We start from the raw sequence: 20166 nt of genomic DNA, 5'->3' as shown, positions 1-20166 counted from the left end.
ATAGAATAGGAGAACATGTAAAGCTAATTATAGAAAGGGAGCAAAGACAGAGAATAGATTACTGTACAAAAAAACAAGCAAATGATTATTGCTAATAGCCAAAATAGAGAGAGAAATGAAAAAGGGCATTAACCAGCACAATCGAATTGGATGGAGACACGTGCACTCTTCTCCAATTTAAAGCTCGCAATAAATCCGTTGTGAAACCGATGCCTTAATAAGGGCTATTTTGACTCTTTATGACTAAGTAAACAATAGTTTAAGTCATGCGCATTAAAAAAAACCCAGGCTGGGAAAAGGGAAGTACAAATTAAATGTTCTTCTTCTCTAATAGCAAAGTCCAGTGCAGTCACGCAGTCACAGAAAGGCTCTGAGCTAGTGAACAGAATATTGATTGCTTATGGTTCCAGAATCCCTTACAGGCAGAGCTAATAGAAGAAAATGAAGATTCGGGAAGGATATAAAGATAAAAGGCTCTTACCTTCTCCCATTCCCTTTGTGTGTCAAGAACAATGACTACCAGCTTGGGATTGACTTGGTAGCCATCGTCCATGAACGAATGATCTCTACCCCCTAGATTGACTCCCATCATATATCTGCAACAAACACACAGACACAAAGATATCAGCAAAGTTACAACATGCTTTAAGGTTTACTTATTTGTCTGTCTGTCTGTCTGTCTGTCTGTCTATCTATCCATCTATCATATTGTGTTCGGACCAAAGTTTTCATTGACTAAATGTTCTTTCAAACTGTTTGGGGGTTGAATGCAAGTCATTTAATGAGATATAAGTGAAAAGCTCCAAGGTAAACAATATAAATAACGTCTGATTGAATGCCATTAGTAGTCTTATCTATTTTCGCAAGACATTAAATTGCCTTTGTAATCTTAAATGGGGTAAACAAATCAGTCCATCCTAGTTCTGTGTTTTTGTAGCCAAAACCCAAATTCAATGAGCCAGCAAACACAAATGCAAAGTCTTGCAAATGCATTTAGACACTCAACTAATTCATTTTAAATGGACAAATTATGCATAGTTTTTTTTCATCTTTCAATGCATTAAAACTTTAAATTATTTTGATGTTGAATGTTAGAAGTATTCTGAACAACAGCAAAAACAGTTTAAAGAATTGTATCCCCACAATTTAATATTTGGTAGATCCACCATTTGCTGCAAAGACAAACACTTCTTAGGGTGTGTATGTAAGAGCTTCACACACTCTTCACACACACAAATTCCCCTTTTTATGTTATTAAATCTGATGCTTTTTTGTTATCAATGACTGGCTTTTTTGTTTGTTTGTTTCAGAAACAGGCTCTCTTGTTTTTTTTCAGCGTATTCTTCATCTTTTCTGTAGCCATACACCAATTTACACCAAATTGTTATTCACTTATAAATCTTCTCCTCTGCATGGACAGTTTTCATGGTGGTTACTGTTAGGAGCTTGACAGACTCCATCCCCTTTCAAAGTCTTAATACTTAAAAAAAAAAAAAAAAAATCTTTGGTGTTCGTTGTAAGAAAGAAGGTAATAGTTTTCTCACAACATAAAGGTGAGTAAATAATGCCAGAATTTTCAATGTTTGGGTGAACTTTTCCTTTAAATATTTTTTTTCTTGAAATGTTCCCAGATGCAATGGGCAACGTTATCTAAAAACGCCTTACTCTAGTTAGGGATGTGCATCAGCAATCGAGTAATCGATTACTCGGCCGTGACAGCGATGATCGATCATGAAAACGGAAAAAAATGATTGGTTATAGCAGCACTTTGTGCGGCACCCTGAGCTCTGACTGTTTAGCTTGCAACAGCATGGGGTTCAAAGTATAGACGTGAGAAGAGAGAGAAGCCTGGCTTCGAAGTCAAGTAGTGATGTCTGGGTTAGCTACATACATTTCTGATTAATCTAATAGGATTGCGTTGGGATGTTAACATGTATTTACATGCAGCTGAATGCACTGCGTATTACCAGTATTTAGTTTCATGCTCAAATGCAATGCCTGATATTGAGAGTTATTTGAAACAGTCTTATTGCTTTTAGATGTTTCTTTTTAAAAAATACCGATCCTATAATAATGCAACAGTGATGTTTTTACTTCCTATGGCTTCGAAAGCATGCAGGCAAATTTAGGAATCACTTAATAATGTAGATGAAAATATACATCTACATGTGTGTGCCCCCCGCACACGCCCCCGATTACTCGATAAATCGTTGTTTTAAACCTATCGATGATCGAATTAAGAAATTGCCAAAAATATCCATCCCAAATTGTAGTTACATCTGACAAAGTGGTTTCTTTTGCTACATCAGCCTCTCATAATGCTTGACTGCTCATTCAATCTTTTACTTTCTTCTCAACTGTTGAACTCTGTAACTCTTTCAAAGTGATCTCTGGCCTCTCTTACAAATCTGCTTGTTTGTGCGGAGACTTTTGAGGGATGACCTTTTCTCGATGGCGTCTGGGGGGTTTGTGGTAGTTTCCACTTCCTCATAATTGAACCAACACCGCTGGGACATCCGAAGATTTGGACATTGTTTTGTAACCTTTTCCTAAAGCATTTGTCTAACATTATCACTGACATATTTAGAATGCTCTTTAGTCTTCATTTTCACAGCTGTCCTTTAGATTAACAACCTGAATAATTATCCTGTAACCGTGACATTTTTGTTTATCTAGGAAAGGTTATAATGACTCACAGGTATAATCCAGTTGTACCTGTTCAGATCCTCCACCAGCATATTTTGTTTTATTTGTTTTTTGAAAGTTGTCAACCGATTAAAAATGTTGTAAAGTTTGTGCTGTTTAAGTAATCAAATGAACTGAATTAATTGTATACTTGCTGAGAAAAGCCCCCAAATGAAACCAGGGTTTTTGTTGCAAACTAACAAAAAAATACTACAATAGTATCTAAATAACACTAAGTCATTTTTTAAATAATTCACTACTAAATCACCATTCAATAATACTAAATTTGCTCTAAACTCACAAACATTGAACGTAAACAATGATTTGTAATGAAGTAAAAAGTTGGTTTGGTTAAAGAATTCCTTCTCTCAAAAAGAAAAGGTCTGTTATTTACTCACCGTCATGTTGTTCCAAACCCATATAATGTTCTTTCTTCCGTGGAAAACAAAAGAAATATTAAAACCTCGACATCTGCCTTAAATCTCCTGGAAAAACAATCAGCATATTTTCAATTAAATGTTGATCCAGTTCACAAAAACAGTCTGACTCAACAGTTCACAGGAGGGGAAGATTACTATTATACACAACGCTATCATATGGCTTCAGAAGACTCGGAATAGAGTACACAAGTTGTATTGACTTCTACTATCATACTTCTACAGTGCTTTTACGTCCTTTGAAGCTTGAAAGCTTCAGTGTCCATTCACTGTAATGGCACGGAAATGAGCGACCAGTCCCGTTATTCAAAATGTCTCCATCTAAATCACATGGAAGATGGCGACACGAGTTTGGCTCGACATGAGGGGTGAGTAAATAAAGCCAGAATTTACATTTTTGGGTGAACTAATCCTTAAAGGGCCTGAATACTTTTGCCAGGCTGTGTTCAATCACACAGACTCCTCTGAATAACAGAAGCTCAATACTGTATCTCTGCCTTCTCCGTGAAATGCACAATGAAGATTAGCTCAGCTGTGCACTACTCAGATGGCACAAACACACACAAACTCTCTTCGGAATTTAATTAAGAAACAGGAACATAACTAGGAAATGGGGTTTAGCTTCAGGCAGAAATTAAAAGAACAGGGTCAGAGCTACACCTGCTACTCAAACACAGCTTCTGTTGAGTGTGTTTGTTTGTAAGTGTGTCTTATTCATATATTAGAGACTTCCACAGTGTAAAAATGAAAGTTTTTGTCATAGCTGTCACAGAGTTTTCTCTTAAACAAACACATTATTCTGTGCATCTAATCTCACAGATTGAGAAATAGAGAGACAGGGGAGAGTATAATATACTAGACACTGCGCAGGGTGACCTTTATTTTCCATAGTCTTCTGGAAATTATCGAAAGCTTACAACTAATTATGTCAGTTAGAGTTTGCGGTTTATAAAATGTCTATTCAAATGGCTTTCTGTACACAGAGCCTCTTTATGCATGATCTCAATTAACAGTGAAATGTTAGTCGGAGATTAGATGTAGTTAAATGCATATTAGGTGATGATAATTCCACATGGTGCCATGAATGCTATTAATCGTTCTCTGGTAAGGTCTTTGTTAGTGCAGGTCTTACAGCGCTGTCACGATAGTGAAATTCTGGCTCATTGTGACAAATTATTGCAATAGACCATTTTGTTCAGATGAAGTATAAGTCATTTCATATTTACATAGAAATTGGAATCCTTGAAAAATAAGTAAGGCTTTGTACTACAAATATTGCACCTAATAATAAAAAAAAAATTATATACAAATAAAATAAAATGGAAAAAGTAAAATGGAAATAAAAAATACAATAAAAAAAATAAACATAAAATTGCCAACCTGCAAATTATAGTAATATTTATTTTTATTATGCAATAGTAATAAATCCTGTCCTAATTTCATTCACAAATAATTTTAAGGCAGGCCAATTAACCCCATGAGTCTTTATTTCACATGAAGGAAGACCTTTACATTTCTGTATATATTTCATGATTGTGTAATAATCATGACAGGCCAATCACAAACTAGGAATATAAACCACCTATATGGTACTATGTATACCCTAGCAACCACATGTGTTAAAACTCTTTCAGAACACCCCAGCATGTCCAGTCTATAAATAAATGCAGTTGAACATCAGTAGACACAAGATGGAACAGCATTTACATAAGAGTTAAGAAATGTCATAAATTATTAAAATACAATTTGTTTTATTAAAAGTTAAACTAAGAATTTGTCAGATCATAAACACAAAAAAATGCAGAATTATTAACTGAATATCAGAGACCTTTAAATGGCATTTCGCTAAGATAGACTATGTAAGTAAACACAGGTTTGTCAGTAATAATACCCGGGCTGACATATCCAATGCAACCAATAAGAACTGGCCAAGCAGTTATGTTGTTTTGTGCACTGAAAGACAATAAATAGGAGGTCAACAACGAGGGAAAGCTACAACATAATGCTTCAGAATCGATTTTCAGAGATCCTGCCTTGCCTACAAGCAAGGCAAGTAAACAAGGCCAGAATCAAAGGACAGTAAGCGCAGAGGAAAATGTCTGATGAAAACAGATTCATGTTCCCATAATACAGGGCTCGCACCGCTAAGGTGTTTAATGTTTAAAAAGTATATCAAGTGTTGAAAATACCCCCAGATGAAGTCGACTTTAAATCTGTACAGTGAGAAATACAGTACATGTGACTCCATTAAACTGAGAGAGGGGGAAAAAACTAAACTAAACAGCAGTGCTCCAGACGAGCAGATGATAATCGATGCCATTAACAGTTAATGTGTCAGACTGTGAATAATTTGGAGTAAAGGAGTTGCCACAACTCTAACAAAACAAAAGGCAGACACTTTTGCCTTAGGCTGTGAAATCACTCAAGTGCTTAAAACATGAGACTTGTCAGCCTCGTGGCAGCGTCTTCTGTGTAAAGGTGATAATGTTGCAGGAGGTGCTTATGAAAGGAGCTGCTGTGTTTGCGCTTGAGCAGATACAGCAGGTCTGTGTTGGGCTCACAACAACAGTCAGACAAACACAAAGACAGGTACAACTTACAGAACTCTCCAGCTAACTAAAGTTAACCTTAACAACTAGGGATGCAGAAAATAACAGGGGCTGCCGTTTTGATTAATGATGTTCAAAACTATATAAAAATACACATATGAGCCCGTATCTGATTGATCTAAAGAACAACAAATGGCAACAACAAAAAGAGTTGTGTTGCAACGACTTCTGTCCGTATACTTATATGGACTTTGCAAGCCTTGTGAAATATAAAAAAAAAAAAGTAAACTAAATTGCTATAGTTAAATCTAATTCATCACATTCAAAAATGCATAACTCTGACAAAAACGGGGATCTTCAGATCATGTAATGATAATGGGAAGAGGTCGACCAATATTAAATTCGGAAAATATGGCCAATAACAACAATTTTATGAACAAAAAATTTGCACTTAATGTTACATAATTCCACAGTTTATTAGAAAATTAACAATATATATAAAATAACTTGTTTTAAAAATAACTAAAATTATTATTTAGCTTCATCACTACTGACATAATAATTTTGTACATGTAGTATAAAAATGCATTAATAAATTATTTTTTTCCTTCCAATGTTGACATTTTGGTATCATGACAACCCTAGTCCACAGTAGAGATGCTTCATGTTTGATTCACTAGAGAGAATTATTCTTTGTTTTGTTTTTTTTGTAATTGATTCAGTGAAAGATTCAATAATTCACATACCAAAAACTGCCACTTGCTTCATTGCTAGATGAATCCGTGTTTTGAAACAAATTGCTTGAATGAATGATTCAATGATTCATTTGTAAAGACAGTCACTTGTTTCATTCCAGAATGAATCAATGTTTTTGGGAAAAATAAATAAATAGACAGTCTGTCTGGAAAGTGCAAACATAGATAAGCGTGTGAGTGATACAAAGTAAAAAGTTGAAACGCTGCTTTACCAATCAAACTGAAACAAACATATAATATATGATCAGATATTCAGAACAACACCACTTACTTGCTTATGTTATATTGATTAAATATACTGTAATTCCAGACTAATCTGTATTGACCAAAGCATCTATATCAGCATATTTATTATAACAATATATGACAGTCTGTAATATAGGGACTAATTGCTGGAGTTATTATTCGAGGACAGCTGTATGTATACATATGCATGTGTGCGGGAGGGGAGTAACAGACTTAATTAAGACAAGACATACAGTACATTTATCAGAAACAGGGTTTAGCCTCTGGGCAGACAGAAGGACAAAAGCCAGAACTACACCTGCTACTCAGATGCAGTATTTTTGGTTTGTGTCTATATGTGTATGTATGACAGCCGTAAGATACTCTCCAACTTTCACTGACATCTTACCAAACATCACACCAACGTTTCTGATTACAACAACATAATCCTCTTTTATGATCATTCTGTGTTACATAAATTCCACTGCTCACACTGTACTATATTTGTGTACTTTGCTATTACAAGAATCACAACACATTTATCCATCTTTCTTGGAGGCATTTCGAAGGTTAATTCTAGCTCTGTGGATGGTGGCGTCATACAAAATGTTCCCACATTGAAGAGTCTGCAGTGTCCCAGATACAGACAGCCTTAGCAACGAGGGAGAGATCAAAAGGAACACCTACTCGGAGCAGACGGATACCAACGCTGCAAACAGCTACTGATGGTAACCCATGGCAACTCCTGATAACTGTGCATTCTGAAAAAACAGCCACAGCAAGTGCCTTCGCAATCTAAACTAACAGTAGATTTTGCTTCCGACTACTGTGTGCGATACGGACGTCTTCCTGGCCGATGTAGACATCACAAGCTTGCCCTCGCAGCTCAGAACGGAACTGAAAACCAATCCAATCATTGAGATATAAAAGGAATTGGGCAGGAGGAATTAAATGGGATCCAAAATAGCAATCTTTGTGCTTCTTTAAATATCCAGCATCTCTCAAATGGAGCAAGAAATGTGTTGCCTGAAAAAACTACTTGTTTGCCACTGCTTAGTAAGCGAAAAAAAAAAATGTAGAGACCTAAAAGCCAAGGAAAATAATTTAAGCAACAGTAGATTAAGGGTATCTGCAGAGTTTAAAAAAAATAAATTCAAGACATTTGCACAAATAAAATCAATACAGTTTGTCCAAATAGAACAAATCAACACAATTTCAATAAAATAAATCAATTTAATTATTTTACTTACTTAATATTTACTTAATTAAACATTCAGAAAAGTCACTGCAAGTTTAAAATACTCAAAACATATTCAGTATATACTGATGCACTGAAATTTATGTATCAATATATCAATACACACACTGCATGAATTAGAGGTCAAACAATATGGAAGTTTTCTGATAAAGATAATAATGAAAGGTAATAAACAGATTGTGCTGACACTAGTAAAATCTATATCCACCAAATGTGTTAAATAATGTATTTTCTTTCCTTTTAATTACAAACAAGCCTGAAATAAACTAGGACTCTTGTTTTAAAATGTTTATTTACTACTGCCAGCCGCTCATTCAAAAAGATGAGAAAAATAAAATATGCACTCTCATATTGTCACAATTTATTAAAAGCAGATCATAAGCAATCAGTTGGCATGACTTTTGTTATACCATTTAAGATTCATTTCAGACATTTTAGGGACCCACAGGATGTATTAAAGGGGCCTGTTATGCTCTTTTACAAAGTCTTGATTTTTTTTTGGTGGTGTACTAGAACATGCTCTCATGCTTGGTGAAAATCAAATAATTTTTCACATAATTTACATTATTACAATACCTCTCCCCCCAGCCTGGCACAATCGGCTCGATTAGTTCCGGGTTTGATGAAGGCCCGCCTTCCAAAAAACAAAATGTGTTGTGACTGGTTAGCTGTCCCAGTTCGTTGTGATTGGCGAACAGTTTAGACCTGGGCTGTCCAAACTCGGTCTGGTTTAGACGGTATTTCAGTACTGCCCCGCCCCTTGCCAAAGCAGGATGGCGTCAACATTGCTATATCAATTCAGAACCTGAGAATATTGAACAAGAGGATTGCACAGAACCTTTGCACGCACGGATATTACAAGACCTGTTAAAGTGGTAACGTTATTTTAGTTTTTTTTGGCTAAATCACATTTTAGATAGGATGTCAACAACAGCTTAAAATAACTACATTTACTATGTACAGATAAGTGAAACGGTAATATGTATTATGTTTATTGTTCTTTAATTCTAACATTATAACATGAATTGCAGTGAAACTGTTATACTGTTATTTATACCATAGTCCCACAGATTTACACTATTTGTGGCGGCATATATATATGCAAATTCATTCTCTGCCAGGAACGCTGGTCACAAAGCAGCGCTCCGTTCACAAACGCTGCTTTATCAGACATTACATGCAAGATGAAATGAAAATGACATCCATAATTTTCTGAACACATTCAGTTTCGTTCAGAAATACAGTGATATAAAAACACCCACACCAGGTTTCGATTTTGAAACATGCAGTGCTCAACCAAGCGTTCTCTCCACCCGCCAACCATTCGAATTTCCATAGACGGGATTTATTTGAATGATATTCTAATTGGCCGCTTTGTGATATCTCAAACACCAGAAAGCAACTTTGTAGTCCAAACGAGCCGTTGTTGGTCGTTCTTGAAAAGGGATTTTTTAAAAACGAAATATCTCCCTTTGGAGTGGACTTTGAGATTTGTAACTTTGTAGTTCCTCTTCAGGAACTCGAGCTGCGTCAGGAGACGCTTTGGGGAACGCCTACAGCGTAACCGGCTCTGAATACCAATGAAATCTGTCCAATGGATGGGAGGGACGTCACGGGCGAGGTGACGTAATGACCAGCTGGTATGAAAGCATGTGCGGTGAAACCGGCGTCAGCTTTCTGTCATTCAGCAAGCGCTCTGTGTTTCTGTCAGTCTTATTTACTGTTGTCTGTCTTTAGCTATGGCTAAGAAGAGCCAGTTTAAGGCTTGGAATATGGGAGAAGCGCAATACGAGCGGTGTGTTCCTCCCTGCAGATGTTTTTTTGTGTATGCGGGGGATACACACAGCTTGTGTGTGTTGGCGTTCCCCGCGGCACTGCCCACTTCCGCTGAGGCAGAGCGGAGGCGGCCCTCGTGGGGTTCGCGCCGGGATCTGATGGAGGGATCGGAGACGAGCGAGTCTCTATCTCCATCCTCACCTGTCAGATCCCATGACCGCTCCTCGAGTTCGGAAGCCTGCCTCGTGGTTACTTCTCCTCGGGCAGCGGCGTCGGCGTTTCTCGTGTCTTCCTCCGAGGAGGTTGACATGGGAAGCGTCGAGCATGTTGCACCCACTCTGTCACCCCAATATGAGGAGCTTGTGGAGTGGCTTGTCGAACCGCAGAGAGGGTTTTCTGTGTTTTCTGCGGTTTCAGACTCGCCTCCACATCCGAGCCTGCCTTTTTTTCCCCGACCTCCACACTGAGGTGTCGAGGTCGTAGGGAAAACAATTCGGCCCGCCTCTTCGTCCCCTCTTTTGATTACTACGGTAATGTGATGGAGACGAGTGAGCGCGGTCACAGAGCGATGCCGCGTGTGGAAAAGACGCTTGCGAGCTATCTGTCCCCTGACGCTGCGTCGTCTCTGAAGGCAAGGGGTATGCGGTAGCAGGTCGGGTTGGCTTTTTCTGCACGCCATGGTGGTATTGCGGGCATGCCAGGCTGACCTGCTCAAGGAGCTGCTGGGCGAGAGCAGCCCCTGCCGCGTGCTGGCTCCTCGTATAGGCAAGCTCGCCCCCGCTGGAGCTGGTCGGCGTGGTAAGAAGGGTACGCGGTCAAGGACCTCCCAGCCAAGCAGGCGAAGAGGTCTTCGGCCAAGAATCCCTGATGTGAGTGGGATCAGGGCTTATGAGGGTAGCCCCACTGGGGTAGAGCACGATTCACCGCAGCGTACGGTGCTCGTCTTCCCCCAGTGCCCTCAGGAGATCGTTCTGCCAACCCTGCCACCTACGGTGCTTCAGGGTGCAGCGGTCTCCAGCGAGCGCACGTCTCAGTCTCTTCCGCCCGGTACCGTAGCGGAGCTGAGATGCTCGCCACCCCTTCGGGGGTTTCTAGAGCAGCTGGTTCGGTCGTTCCCTGCCGGTTCGCCGCTTCAGGGCACCGAACTAGCCGCTCTGACTATACCAGAGGCCAGTCTCGAGGGACTGGTTCCCTTAGTAGACTATTTCGCAGCGTGGAAGCTACTGCCAAATGTGTCTAGATGGGTCCTGCGCACTGTAGAGAGAGGCTACAGAATCCAGTTCGATTCTCGTCCGCCTCAATTCAACGGGGTGAATTCCACATTAGTGGGCCCCGAGCAGGCTCTGGTAATGGAACAGGAGGTACATACTCTCTTAAGGAAGGAGGCCATCGAGGTGGTTCCTCCTCGCGAGAGAGTCCGGGTTCTACAGCCGGTACTTCATAGTTCCAAAGAAGGATGGAGGGTTGCGTCCCATTTTAGATCTGCAGCATCTCTGAACCGCTCAGTCAGCAGACTGAAGTTCAAGATGCTCACGCTCACAGGTCGCGTCTCAAATCAGGTCCGAGGACTGGTTTGTCGCGATCGATTTAAAAGACGCATACTCTCACGTCTCCATCCTTCCCTCTCACAGGAAGTTCCTGAGGTTTGCTTTTGGGGTTGCAGCTTACCAGTACTGGGTACTTCCCTTCGGGCCAGTCACTCACTGTCAAGCAGTTTCAGAGACTGCTGGGTCTGATGGTGGCTGCGTCCAATGTTTTACCTATTGGCCTGCTGTACATGAGACCCCTACAGTGGTGGCGCAAGACCAAGGGGTTCTCCCCGAGGGGGCTACGAGGCTGAGCTGGGCTGTCGAGGCAGGGGCTGTTATCCGGGGAATGGATGCTTCACACCGAGGTAGTGAAGCCGATCTGGAGAGTGTTTGGACAGGCTCAGGTGGACCTCTTCGCCACTCAGACAGCGCAATGTCCCCTTTGGTACTCTCTACGTTATCTAGCTCCGAGGGGCTGAATGCCATGGTACAGACGTGGCCGAGGCTTCGTCTGTACACCTTTCCCCGATTGCTCTGCCCCCCGGAGTTCTGGAGAGAGTGCGCCGGGACGGACTCCGGTTGCTATTAGTAGCCCCATTCAGGCCGGGCCGAGTATGGTTCTCAGACCTGATTTCCCTCCTCAACGGCTTTCCATGGGAGATTCCAGTCAGGAGGGATCTCCTCTCACAGGCAGGAGGCACCCTTGTGCCCCCCCGCCCGGAGTTGTGGAAGCTGTGGGTGTGGCCCCTGAGGGGGCACAGCTCATAGCTTCCGGTCTCTCAACCGAGGTTGTTGAGACCATTCTCCAATCCAGAGCTCCCTCTACGAGGAGACGTACGCCCTGAAGTGGAGACTCTTCAATTCATGGTGCGGAGATCGCCAGCTCGACCCAGTTAACTGCCCAGTTGGTACAGTGCCGGAGTTCCTGCAGCGGAGTTTGGCGTTCCCCAAAGCGTCTCCTGACGCAGCGTCTCGTTCCTTCGAGGAACTGGGGTTACATATGTAACCTAAGACGATCTTTTTATGCCCAAACATACACACTACTGCACACTGACTAAAATTCAAAAAGTGAAAAAGCATAATAGGACCCCTATAAGTAAATATTGAATCATTTTATACTTTTATGTAATATAAATTACACAGTTTTACAATATCTGCTGTAGATTAGAGCAGTGGTTCTCAACATTTTTGAACATAAGACCCCCCATATTCCCCAAAGTAGGCTGAAATATTTCCAAAATTTCTGTTGTAATTATGACAAAGCTGCTTGTTTTTATGAACAGAAACTGATATATTGCAGTAATGAACCATGACTGATTTTGTGATTCCAGAAGTTGCAAGAACTCTGTTTTTCAATAAAAAACAAATATATTTTAGTTATTTATATAATGTTTTTTAACAATTTATTTTAGATAATTTAGATTAAAAATAGATTATTTTAATATATTAGCATTTTTTCCATTTGAATAATTCTCATGCTTTTATTGACCTTTATGTTTTGCTGGCTCTTAAGTTCAGCACACACTACAAGGACTTGCTTGTCACACTTTTATGCTCTAAGCCCCAAATCGTCATGGATACTACATATACTACATGCATAGTGTGCACACTAGTGACATATTCGCAAACTTGCTTGAAATCTAGCTGAACTGTCAAAAAAATATGTGCATTTGTACGTCTCTGAGCGGCAATGTCAAACCGCCAATGAGATTTCCAGGGGAAAAAGCGCAAAAGGAGGGTGAGGCAGTGGGAAGCCAGAAACAACATAAAAAAACATCAAAGTGGCAGCTAGCTACTGCCCACGTCTGCTCATCCACTGTCTCGTCCACATTGTTTGGCTCCTTTTCCCCCATTCTTTGCAAATCGCAAGACCTTCGTCCACATTGTTTGCTGACATCTTGTCAAGACTTACTATGGGTTAGCATGTGCATGAATTTGTGCCTTGCGAAGGGTGCTGAGTTTGTGTCTCGTAGTTTGTGTGGAGGTCTGTAATGCCTGGAGAAAGCTGTCTGTTAGCATTCATTTCAATGCCAGTTGCTCGGTCTTCTTGGAAGTATGCAATTTGAATGCTGCCATCTTCGCTCGCAGCCACACAGTTTTGGACACAATTGTTTACAAGTCAATCAGGGGCTAACTGGACCATGCTAACCAGCCAAACCTTGACCCCTTGGTGTGTTGCCTGTCCTGATTTGTCTTGAAAAACAACCAAGATGATGGCTTTAGCCTCTCTTTTGGCCTCAAAAGCTCTAAAAAGCATCCAGATAACAGTCTGACTGGTGCATAAGTTGAAAAATTGTTCTCTGGAAGTTTGTCTTTATAACTCAAATTTATCTCAACATGACGGCTACAATGAAAGGGTCACTTACATACAATAAAACAGCTTTTTTTAGTCCACTCATATAGTGAAGATCATTTTGACACATTTGTCAAAAGTACTACTCATTTCTTTAAGAACTATTTTCATTTCTAAGTGCACCTATTGCAGAGTAGATTAATGTACTCTGGAAACCCATGTTAGCCACTTAGCTGAATTGAGTTACAAGAAAGAGTACTGCTAGCCAGTGAGTTTGAGGCTTGTAAAAGGAACTGCTTGCCCAAAGAAGTAGGTGGCCAAGCTGTAGTACAGAAAGGCGAGCCAAAAGACACAGCATGAAGCATCTACATAAGTATGTTGAGATTACAGAATTTGAAAAAGATTGTGCTTTATCAAGTTAACGTTGAAGTAATCTCTATTTTTCAAAGTATAACTACCATTGCACAGTACATATGAAAGTATTTATCTCGGGTTAGTCCTGCATTTGTGTATGTTTGTCCATTTCATTATGCAAACAGATTTTCATGCATGCAACCATAAGCAATCTGTGCTTACCTGCGCAGAGCACTTGGCGGCACCTCTGGCTTCTCTGATTGGCCAGAGCAGCTAGCCGTTCCATCAGGTATCCGACCCTCCTCTCTGAACATGGTAGCGGCTGCAGAACTGATAATTCCCACAGCGTCCTGCACACGTGTCTCCAGAGGATAATCCCATTCGTCGTACGCCACAGATATCATCCCCGTCGGAAAGGCTTCCGGAGTTTGTTCGAGATTTCCTGTCGTCAGACTAGGAACAATCCACACAAAGCCAGCCCCGGTGAGCCCTAGTGAACGGGCTTCCTCCATAACTAACGCTGCTTCGTCTTTGGAGCAGTAGAGGAGGATGACGGGCGACTGGATGCGTTTAAGCTGCACATGGGCTCGGTCCTCGGGTTCCCCGACGCCGTCCAGCGTCACTACGCTCTGAAGGTCCCAACGAATGAAGCTGTGGTCCACCGTGACACGGACGGTGGCTATGAACTCCTGGAAACCTGGGAACTTGGTGGTGACCACAGAGAAGATGTGCCAGTCGTACTCCTCCATTATAGCAAGCATCAACAGCGCCTCCTGTTGGAGGGAGGCCCCAAACTGGAAAAACGAAGAACTGGCATCCTATAAAAAGAGAGATAGAGAGAGAGAGAGCAAGAGGGAGGGACAGCCAGAAAGAACAGGTGGTGGAAGAGAAAAGGAGTAAGGGAAACATGAGTAGGAGTGAAGACAGAAAAGGAAAATTAGATAAAGAAATGCTGGGAAATACAAACAGTGCGTTGTCACATCCGACTCTGATAGTTGGTTAATTGTACTTCCACCTGCATTCTTGCCAATGGACAGTCTTCAGTTCTGATAAATCAACTAAACTATCTTAGCTGAACTGGCACAATAAAACCTCAACATTTTAAACCATTTCCTTAGCTTGACATGGTACCTTTCTGCTAGTGTTAGCTTCCATTTTAAATGTACAACAGTATCTGAGGAAATAAATAGCAAGGTGATTCTCAGACAGAGCTTTACGGTCCGTGAAGAAAAACCATGAGTTGTACACAATTAAGGTGACTCTGAGAGGATTTCATGCAGCCAACTCAAGTCCAAAGAGACGTTTTAAAAAGTAATGTTACTTCTAAAGTTTCACTGATGCTGTTGCAGCACATTATTTTCCTTTGTATTTCAAACGTAAATGTAGTTGCAGACACAGCAATGTTTCCATCTTTGCTATTATGTACAATGCATCCAAATCCAAAATCACATCTGCAGTCTATCTTGTTGTATACAATTGGTCATTATGCATTCAAGCTCATTTGGCTGGGGCTAGAAGTATGCCTTTATCCAAACAATTTAAGATGTGTTTTAAAATGTCCTTTGAAAGTATACGGAATAAAAAGTGTATTAAAGGAATATAAACATCATTGTTCTCTCCATGCAATATTATTGTTCCCTGTGTCCAATTGTTACTCATAAATGTATGTTTTTTTTGTGACGCATGCCCCTGTTTCTCTAATGTTGTTGAATGTGCTATGTAGTCTTATTTATATTGCAATTTTTGTATTTCTTTAATAAAAAAAATTTTTTTTTGAACTGCTGTTCACACATGACCTCAGTAGCCTCAAAAAGCATCTGGACACTTACTGTAAGCCATATTTAACATATATGAATAACATTTCAAAAAAGCACACTCACACTTTGAAGCAAAATCCTAAAAACCTTAATAATAAAACAATATATGGGGTCAGTAAGATGTTTTGTTGTTGAAAGTAATCCATTCTGCAAGGATGATCAAACTAATCAAATGTGACAGTAAAAACATTTATAATAGTACAAAACAGCTCTATTGCAAATAAATGCAATTGTTTTACTATTCAAAAACGAATTCCACAGAAATATTAAGTAGCACAACCGTTTTCAACATTGATAACAGTTTGCAATTAAAGGAATAAATTGCATTTTAAAATATATTAAAATAGAAAACAGTTGTTTAAATTATAATATTTCATAACATTACAGTTTTTACTGTATATTTCATCAAGAAATCCAGCCTTGGTGAACATAAGAGATGGTAGTGTACTTTGATATTTTGTGTCTAATGCAATGATATTCATAGATTTTTAAGTGTGTTACTTTAGGTACTCTTGCTTTAAACCATAAAATAACTGCTTTTATCCAGCCGTAGAACATGAAATCATTTTGTTTCGTCACCCCTGAGAAATGTTTGAAAACGGTGGAAAGGCTGTTTCTCACTGCCACTGATAAAGCAGAAATTTCTTTACCCTACTACTGAAGCCTTCAGCTTTGCGAACGTGGAAGTGTGAAAAAGGTCTATAGAGGGAACAGGAAAGAGCAAAAGAGAGAAGGGCAGGCATCAGGAGCAGACAGTGAGCCATTGAATACAGGAGAAGGGAGAAATTGCTGCACACTGTCACACTGGAGTCACTGACTGAGTTAAGAATAATGACTGCATCCTTGTGCGGTGACAGCTTGATATCTCAGAATACACAAACACATAAACGATCGACAATGGAGCTTATGAATATCACGGTTCACGCGCTGTGCAAACACACAGACGCTGATCTGTCCACCACAGTGCTGTGACAGATTTAAAATACTGAGCTTAAGCAAACTGCGATGCACAAATAAACAGGTAAGGAGGAGGTATTCGCCAAGGATTAGCACCATACTTTGAGCAGAATAAAATAAAGAGGCCAAAGGCAATTGAATTTACATGAGGTAAATGTATGCTCCTCTAACTGTACTTCACTGTAACCGAACCTACAAAGAAAATTGAATCTTCAACTCGTAAGTGAGACACAAAGCAATACATCTCCACTGATCCAAAACGGAGCGAGCACCAAACTTCACATAAACCAGTTATTTCACGTTCTAAAAATATATCACAAACAATTCAGGAGACATTAAAACTGTGTCCCAGATACACTGAGGAGTTAATAAATCAATGCAAATGTAGTGGCTGCACTTAATGTTTTGGATGGTCCCTTTTGCACTGTGAATGCAGCACTTCAGCGTTTAAGAGGCTCTAGGATGAAACTGGATTAGAGATATGCACACAGCTCGGGCGCGCTCACACATACACACGAAGGCCCACACAAATCTCAGGTGTAAATGGATATAAGCCAAGGTGCATGTACTGTACGTATATAGCCATGTACATGTGCACACACATACAGTGCATCTAATAAAAAATACCCGCTCTTAGACCAGGTTTCGAAGATTAATCACACACATAATAATTTTTTTGGTACTTGAGGTGCTCAGAGGTTTTCCAGTTTGGTAGGAGGTTGATAAGCATGTGAAGAGGGTTAGGATTTAGCTGCAGAGCTGGAGGTTTGCAGGTAGATGCACACACAAACAAACACACAAAAGATGTGTGTGCCGGGAAATTGCTTTAATCAGAGAGGGTATGAGGGTCGGAGCGCAGAAATATCCTTCCGTTAAAGCACTTCTTCAATCTTGTCACCCATTTGTCACACATCCTGACCTTGGAGCTGCCATTTTCTTGATATTGCTGCATATGAATGTTGCTTAATGAAAAAAGTGTTTTGATTGCCAGTATGAAGATGTGCAGTATAATCATTGCAATGCTGTCTAATTTGTTTTGTTTTACTTTTTTTCCCCCAGCTTTGGAATGTCATGCAAATTTAAAAATAGAAGGAAAACTCACATCAATAATTTAACATCTGCATGGATCTTTTGAAGTGATCTCAAATGATATGGACAGACTCCAGAGATTATCCTTATTATCCACACATGCTTAGTGATGCTTACCATCCACACATACTGATTAGCCCTAAAAAAAAAAAAAAAAGTTAAAATGCTCATTCATATTTGTATTTCCAAAATACAGTTTATCAAAGATTATTTGATTTGTTTATGATGGTTGTTAGCATTATGATTCAGATACAACGCTTGGGAGTTTGCTGTCCTACGGTCATATTTTTTTTTTTAAATACAGACGCTTAAACACATTAGAGAGTAGAGTAATGAGCTACTCTGGCACTACAGACATTTGGAATAAATCTTTCTGAATGTATTCTATATGTCCCAAAGCAATCCCATTTTTTTGGTGGAAAATGCCTGCTGCTCTCACTTCATCAAAGTGGGTGAAGTAAAGAAAAAGCTCCCTGTTTTGCTATTACTCAGCAGAGACTGGCCAGGGTTTGAACAACAGTGTGACTGACACTTCGGGGAAAAAACAAAAACAGCTAGATTAAAAAAAAAGGACCTCAGGACAGGAAAAGAGACTAGCATTCACCCCTTGTACTTCTGGACGAGGAGAACATTGGAGGTTATAAGCAGTCTTGCAATTTCAGGGTTGACTTGCTTCTCAATATTTTAGTAAACCTGTATCAGTAGCATGTTGGTAATCAGCCAATATTAGAAATGTTTCAGATTATTAGTATTGGTTGTTATTGGATATTTAACTGTACATGTTGATTATTTTTACATTTAAAATGAGTGTTTTATGATGACAAAGGCCAAGCAAATTTTTGAAAGAAATGATAATTTATTAAGCCTGTGAATGAAATGCAAATCTCAATTTTCATTCTTTACGTTATAATGTTGTGATGCTCAAATGAACTTGTAGTGAATGATTGATTTTATTTATTTTTCAGAAAAACAAGTATGGAACGTAAATATGATGTATCAGCATTACAATATTTATAGACATATCAATAGTTGCCAGAATTTTAATGTTAATATATATAAATATCTTCCTCCATTTTGGGGCACTTGCACTACCATTCTACAAAAGTTTGGATTTAGTATTGTATTGTTGTTGTTGGTTTTTTTTTTTTTTTTTTTTTTTTTTTATAAATTAATACTTCTGATTAATTAAATGCATATTTGCTGAATAACGGTCAATTAAAGACATTTAATAATGACATTTAAACATGTTACAAAAGATTTCTACTTTAAATAAATGTTGTCCTTTATGTTTCTATTCACAAAAGAATCCTTGAAAAAATAGGGCATGTTTCCACTTGTTTCTGGCTGCTGAAAATTCAGTTTTGCCATTACATCATATTCTAAAATATTTTACAATAGAACATAGCTATTACAGCTGTAGTCAGGAATGACCTACTCATTTCAGCTGGCATGACTTTGGAGAGGATAAAAGTTCAAGTTCAAGTTTATTTGTATAGGGCTTTTTACGATACAAATCGTTGCAAAGCAGCTCTACAGGAAATTAAGTTTCCACAATATATTTATATATTGTAGAACCTTAATATATTTAATTTATGGCAAAATTTGGTAATTCTGTATGTTGTCTGAGCATCTTCTGAGGTCCTCTGAGGGGTTATCTTTTCTCAGATGTTCGGTCATCTCAGATAATTTAAGGGTTGGATCCAGACTGAAGCTTCTGTAATTCCTAGTTACCATGGGATGTTAATCCCGTGACAGAAACAGAGAAACAAATAGAGACATAATTAGCATAGCTGCTGTTCCATCTAAGCAAAAATTATTTGTTCAACCCAAGCTAAAGAATAATAATAATGTACATTTGATCAGATATAACTGCAGTACAAGATTATAAGATGCATTATGTGAATGCTTGGCTAAAGAGATGTGTCTTTAATCTAGATTTAAACAGAGAGAGTGTGTCTGAACCCCGAACGTTATCAGGAAGGCTATTCCAGAGTTTGGGAGCCAAAGTCATGACAGTCATGTTTATTAATTTAGACAGTACTTAGCCAATTATCTCTAAGTTAGAGCCAACAACAGAACTTGCCTTTTTTTGGTTGAGCATGTTCAACCCTTTAGCATCCCCTGCTCTGATGATCACTGAAGAGCACAGTCATGAAGGATAGGAGCGATTTGGACAGTACTTCCTCCTTGGCATGAAAGTGATACCTCAGGCATTCTGCTAGATGACCTGTCTCTGCCATCGCCACTGGGTGTTGTTCCACCATTGACCTCTTAGATCAGATCAAGAAAGGACACTCAGAAAGGATCACCTTTTGTATGCTGACAGCCAACACCATCCATCCAGTTCCTGTGAGCCCCAGGCTTCAACTTACCTCCATAAAGATATATTAGAGCCAAGGGATCCATCAGTCAGAAACTGACCCTTGCAAAGTCCAGGTACAC

The 20166-nt window shown here is 39.4% G+C and overlaps 1 protein-coding gene across 1 annotated transcript in view; it reads right to left on the bottom strand.

The window, feature by feature from the left end:
• The window catches only part of LOC306873806 (glutamate receptor ionotropic, NMDA 2A-like), a gene marked incomplete at both ends in the record, with an annotated part of 86740 nt that overhangs the window by 12505 nt on the left and 54069 nt on the right, over positions 1–20166 (bottom strand). The window contains 2 exons of the mRNA XM_079423294.1: positions 482–596; positions 14084–14679. Coding sequence (XP_079279420.1) covers positions 482–596; positions 14084–14679 — 711 coding nt within the window. The remainder of the gene's footprint in view (positions 1–481; positions 597–14083; positions 14680–20166) is intronic.

The sequence above is a fragment of the Barbus barbus genome, assembly GCF_936440315.1.
Source record: "Barbus barbus genome assembly, chromosome: 8".
Classification (NCBI taxonomy): Eukaryota; Metazoa; Chordata; class Actinopteri; order Cypriniformes; family Cyprinidae; genus Barbus; species Barbus barbus.
The sequence above is the reverse complement of the archived record's forward strand: the minus strand, read 5'-3'. Positions and strand labels throughout refer to the sequence as shown.